The 6,000-nt window shown below is 47.4% G+C and overlaps 1 protein-coding gene across 2 annotated transcripts in view; it reads left to right on the forward strand.

Annotated features, from left to right (window-relative positions):
- PDLIM4 (PDZ and LIM domain 4) overlaps positions 1-5,800 on the forward strand; it is a 42,108-nt gene extending 36,308 nt beyond the window's left edge. For both annotated transcript variants that reach the window (XM_069029030.1, XM_069029031.1), the window contains exons 6-7: positions 2,106-2,226; positions 3,144-5,800. In XM_069029030.1, coding sequence (XP_068885131.1) covers positions 2,106-2,226; positions 3,144-3,348 — 326 coding nt within the window. In that variant the 3' untranslated portion in view covers positions 3,349-5,800. The remainder of the gene's footprint in view (positions 1-2,105; positions 2,227-3,143) is intronic.
- The last annotated feature ends 200 nt before the right edge of the window (positions 5,801-6,000 follow it).

A 6,000-nucleotide genomic window follows, 5' to 3' on the forward strand; every position in this document is an offset into this window, starting at 1 on the left:
GCTGTGTGTCTTGGACAACAATCTGTTTTATATGGAATGTGTTTCTACTGGAAGCGTTTTAGCCCTATCCCACACCCTTAGGGAGCAATGCTTTGTGCTGAGGTGGAGGCTGGAGGGATGGCAGTGCCCACCTTCATAGGCACCCATGACCCAGGAACGACACCCTCCAGCCATAACGGGGATGGCATGGTTGAGGTTGTGGAGTTAAAGCATTTTCCTGCCCTGCTGAAGACTGTAAATCACCATTAGACTGAGCTGGTAAATAGAAGAAAATGATCCACAGTTCAGGAAGATGGGAAGCAGCCTTCTCTGCAGGGTTCATTTTGCTGTAAAATCCCTTTTTTCCCCCCCCTTCTTTCCTTTTTTAAGCAGCTTATCAAGCACTCTGCATGAGAGGCAGTGACAGCTTAACTGTTAAATGTTGGCAAAGGAGCGTGTCTAGTCCAAGCACACTGTGTCTCATGCTGGGGAAAGCCAACAGCTTGAGCAGTTGCTTCAGTTTATTCCCAGCAAGGCAGCAGAAGGATTCAGCAAGGGGCTTGGCTGGAGCCAGCTGAGCACTGGGGGTAACTCCTGGGGTGGAGTAGCCCTGCTCTGCTCTTGGGCAGGCACTCTTGCACGTATCAAAGTTCTTGGCATTGCCAAACACTCTATTGTGTTTTGGGGAAGTGAGGTCTGGTGGGAAGTTGGTCCTTTAGGTTTTACCCACTTCACTGGAACTGCTGGAGGCGTTGGTCTCTGTGTCAGAGCCATGGCTGGAGAGGGGGGCTGTGGTGTGAAGGTGCCTGTGCACCCCAGGGGATGAATCAGGTGTGCACCCTCCTTCCTGTCTGGGCCCAGGACAATGAGCACTCCTGAGACACACTGGATGGAGGAGCAGGGGTCTCTCCATGGAAAGAAGCTTTTCTGAGCAATGCCCTTCAAAATGTATCTATTGTGTGACTCTGCCTGGGGTCAGTGAGCAACCAGCAGTGACAATGCATTGGCTCCAGGTATTAAAAGTTCCCTTTAGAAAAGGCAGACATGTTCCTGGAGCCACGGAAGGCACTTGCACTGGATTTTGCTCTGGAGTTGCCAAAACTGGCACAGAGTATGTGCAGATAGCTCAGTCAGAAAGTGCTTGTGCCCTACTGAGACCTTCTGGGAGTCAGGGCTTGAAGCATGTGTTTACAATGGACCCTGGACTGAAACATCTTGGAAGCTCAGGGAGTGTGGCAAATTAGAACTCTGGAGAATGACTTGTTCATCCAAGAGCTCCTCTGCTGCTTTTCCAAACTGTGAGCCAAATGGTCCTTCTTCATGAGCTTTTCCTTTCTATGAACTTAGGCCATCACAGAGGAACCATAGATCGATATATGCCAAACAGACCAGTCAGTTGTCAGCCGTGGAAAACCACGCAGTCACTACTGGAAGCTTTTAAGTATCCCAGGGGTTGGTAACAAGCATGTTGGTGTTGTCCAGAATTGGAGGGCAGATGGTAGATCGTCTGTAGGGAGTACAGTGCAGGCAGCAACACTGAAAACTCTGCTGTGATACTGTTCACATGCACAAAATCTTCATTGCTTCCTTTCCCATTGTTGGATGTTTATGAAAGGAGGCCTGGTGCCTCAGAAGACCTTATCTTCTATCACAATATTTTGGTTTAGATTATTTGAGCTTAAATGTGTGCTCTAGGAAGAAAAGTGCATGTGATTTTATTATTGTTTGGTTCAGTTTGCCTCATTCTCTGAAAGGCTTTCATCTCCATCTCCTTGAGAGGTGGTGGATCTACCAAGTGTACCTGAAATGTTGGTGTGATGGAACCTTTTTTTTTTTTTTTTGAGATTCTCTGAGCTCTTCACTATTTATTATTCTTAACTTAGTAAGTAGTGTTACAGCCAAATTAACCTCACATCTCTAGATCACAGCTGCTTTGTATTCTGACAAGGTCTATGTCTATTGAACTAGTGCTATCCTGGAACTTCCAAGGAAGTTGCAGATCCTGTTATGACACACAGAGACTTATTGGATTCCTTAAGGGAAAAGAAAAAGAAAAGGAAGAAAAAGAGAAAAAAACAGCCCTGAGAGGCAGAGGTTTCAATCTGTGTCTTTATAATTCTTGGCAGGTGAAAAACTCGACAAACTGAGCAACCCCCGAAACATCAAGCCCCCGGTGCCAAAGCTTGGTGGTCCCATGTCTGGGCTGCAGATGCTTCCCGAGTGCACCCGCTGTGGGAATGGGATTGTGTAAGTGTCTTGCCTCACCAAAGCCCCCTGTGCAGTGGGGATGGTGACACTGGAACACGGCTGGGTTGGGTCCTGCCAGGCACATGGGTTATAATTTATAGGAGAATACCTTGAATCCCTTTCTGGTTTTTTCTAACCATATCTAAACCTGAGCAATACAGTTTGGATTGCCCCTTTTAAGGGAGTCTTGCAAGGGATAGTTTATGGGATGGTTTGTGCCCTGCTTATCATAGTAGCTGCCCAGGGACTATGAATAGCACCACAGCACTGGCCCTCCTTCGCTGCCTTACAAGGGCTGAGGGGAGAAACACCATGAGTGTTGAGAAGAAGAGAGCCGTGAGTTGGTTTTTTTGTTTGTTGAAGAGTTACTGTCTGACAGATGGATGTTTATTTCAGAAAGTATAGGTGTTTTTCTGTTTGGTTCTGTTGTAATTTATGACCTATTGTAACTTAGGTTTTGCTGTAATTTACATCCTGCTCAAGCCAGATATGCTGGCTGAGTGTGAGCTGTGCAAATGACTGTAACCGTGTTCTTGCTGGTGCTGTGAGTTGAGGGTCTCTGCTCCATAAGTCATAGTGCCTGTGAGTGTACAGCCCCAGTCCTTGCAGGATGCTTGCTCCTAATTTTCAGATCCAGGCTGACTGTAGATATTTAAGGCTCTGCTTTGCATCGAGCTGTGGAGCAGTGCTGCCGGGTGTGGAGCAGCCCTTCCCGCAGAAGCATAGTGAAGCCATACCTGGAATGAGGTGGCAGCTTTGGGTGGGCTGAGATGTTGGGATGAGAACCCCTGATAACACCCTTACATGTCCCTGCATGCTGCTTTCCTCCACCTACTCTGTTTTACTTGAGGCAGCAGGAAAAGCTGTTCATGCACATTGTTTCTCCACCTCACCTGAGCTTTCCCCATCTCTCCCAGGGGCACCATCGTCAAGGCTCGGGACAAACTCTACCACCCCGAGTGCTTCATGTGCGACGACTGTGGCCTCAACCTGAAGCAGAGAGGGTATTTCTTCATTGAGGAGCAGCTGTACTGTGAGACACACGCCAAGGAGAGGGTTAAACCCCCCGAGGGATATGACGTGGTGGCTGTTTATCCAAACGCTAAAGTTGAACTCGTCTAAGCCTGGGCTGTGCTCTGGAGAGGTCGGGTGTGCCCACCCACGTTCTCCTGCCAGCTGTGAGCAGCGGGCCTGTAATCAACCCCGATTACCAAAGCCCAAGTTAAAATGCCTTTTCCTAGATAAAACCGTTTACACTTGGGATCTCTGGGGAATGGTGTTGAAAGCATTCAAACAGGTTTTTCCCTTCTTTTTGGCACTCTGCTTTTTTCTGTGTTGGGTTGGGTCTGTGCTATAATCTTATCCAAGATCTGTGTAAATATTGATTAATTCTGATTAATTCTCTACTCTGTTTCATATAAAACCTGTATTCCTTTTTTTTTTTTTTTGTGCCCTCTTTCTACTGAAGATGTTTTAAAAGCTCAAAGAAAATAAGACACTTTAACAAAAGAAGCTGTCTCTTATGTCCTGACCCTAATCTTCTGTCCTGTGGCTGCCCCAGTGATTAAAAACCAATCCCTGAGAGTCAGGACGATACCAGTGCGTGCCTCAGTCAGCTGCATCCCAGCAGATGTGCCAAGGAAGGGTGGTCTCTTAAAGCAGTAATTATAGTGAAACTCCCTGGACCAGGGCAGTGCAGTTTGAGGCTGACACAGACTGATTTGAGTTCCCCAAGAGATCTCCACACTGAGTGTGTGATGAGGTTTTTTTCTTCCTTCTTCTATTCCTAATTCAATTGTTCTGTCATCTAATCACTCAAGCACACCTTGAAAGGACACTGCAGTAGTCTGGAGCACCCTTTGATTATCCCTACTTCTGCCCACAGATGCCATTGTGACTGTTCCCCAGTTTTTGCTATAGTTTTGCAGTCCTTTATTTCTAGATCCTCAGATCACTGCTATCTGGGTCTGCCTCCCAGCAGAGAGGGGGTGATAAAATCCCTCCAGGCACTTAGGGAATAACTGGAGCTTGGGTGAGCCCCGAGTCCCAGGGCGGCAGAATTAGTTTTATACCCATCTCCCAAGGCTGTGCCTTCAGCCAGGTCCATCATCCACTTTATTTGACAGGGAAGAGATTTTGTGGATCTTGAAATGTTGCTTTGTTAGAGAAATGTGGGTTTTTTCATGTTAATACTTGGAAGAAGGAGAGAAACTCAACTGCTGAGTACTGCTGTGCAAGGTGATGGGAGCTGTGTCTTTGGTACCATGAGGTTACTTCTGCTTTGCAACATCCTCACTTTGAGAGCCTCACCCCTTTCCCTCCTGGTTCTCCATAAGAGGGAAAATTGGGGATTGGAGGAGGGTTGGGAGCATGATCCTAGTTGGGGCTGAGCAGGTAATTTCTTCCTACAGGTTCTGCACCCCAGAAGGAATTTTAGGGTGTTACTGGTCTCCATCTAGACCTCTTCATGCAGTGCTTTACAGAGAGGCAGCAGCTCCTGCCCTGTGTCCCGCAGCCTCCCAGCAGCCCTGGGCTCCCTCCAGCTGGGTACCACAGGGATGCTGGCTGTGTGCATTCCTGCTAGCAGCCAGACATCCACCTCCCCCTCCTTCTGCCATCAGGAATTTTTAATTATAAATTACAAGAAACATGGAAAATTTTATCACAGAGCTGAACCATGTTTTTCTTGTATTTGCATGGTCTTGCTTGGTCAGTTGGACTCTCTGAAGGGGAATGTTTGGGACAAGTGTAAATGAGGAGACAAATGGTAATCAGGTGGGAAGCATTACTGCCCTGGTTTGCAGGGCTCTACTTGGAGCTCCTTAGGTTGCCGTTGTCGGAAACACTTACTCTGAATTCCTCTGTTATCCTTACACATTGCTGGTTCGAGCTCTGGTGCCTGTAGCTTGAGAGTTCGGGCTTCACCCAAATCCAGGATTGAATACAGCTCAGCTGCATGACGGAAAACTCAACATGAATGGCACAGGGTGCCTTTCCCCCTTTTCCAGGCAGACATTTGGACCTGCCAGTGGTGCTGTTTGTCACTTCCTGATGCTCTTGTCCGCATTTGATTCCACCTGCATGGTGGCCATATCCTTCAGAATGCCAGGAGTCAGCAGCCCTGATACAGGGAATGCCAAGAAGTTCTTAAGTTGGTTCATTGCCCTCATTCTAAACACCCAGCTGAGCCAGGGCACCCTTGGTGGTCTTGCTTGGCTGGCACACCAGTACAGCACTGGGAGTGCTGGGCATGGAGCCTTCTTTTAACTTGATCCCCAGTTCCCTCAAATCCATATTTCCACATGGCCTCTCATGATACCCTTTCTTAGGAGTAATCAATTCACTTGATCCCCCTGCAGAGCTTGGAGCTGCCTCACACAGGCCCATCCCAGGGCACATGGTTTCCTGGCTTCAGGCCACCCCATTACTGTTGTGAGGCTTGCAGGAACAGCCACAGGCAAGTGTCACCTTCTGTGTCACCAGATAATGCTGTTAAACTCTGTAAAATATGGGGAGGGTGCTGTTTGTATGAAACAAAAAAATAAAATTGTATTATGGGTTTTGTCTGACATCACTTGGCCTTTGCCTGGTCTGTACGTGTGGGGTTCCCCTGGTATCCAGGTGAGGACAACTGGATAAACTTGAAAAAGCATCTTGGAGTTATGAATTGCATCTCTATATGAATTGCAAATGTGAATTGCTTTTCACATTTCATTGAGAGCTTGTTTGAGGTTTGGCCTGTGTTTTAGGGGGAGTTGGTGTGGGGTTTTTTTA

The sequence above is a fragment of the Aphelocoma coerulescens genome, chromosome 13 (assembly GCF_041296385.1).
Source record: "Aphelocoma coerulescens isolate FSJ_1873_10779 chromosome 13, UR_Acoe_1.0, whole genome shotgun sequence".
Classification (NCBI taxonomy): Eukaryota; Metazoa; Chordata; class Aves; order Passeriformes; family Corvidae; genus Aphelocoma; species Aphelocoma coerulescens.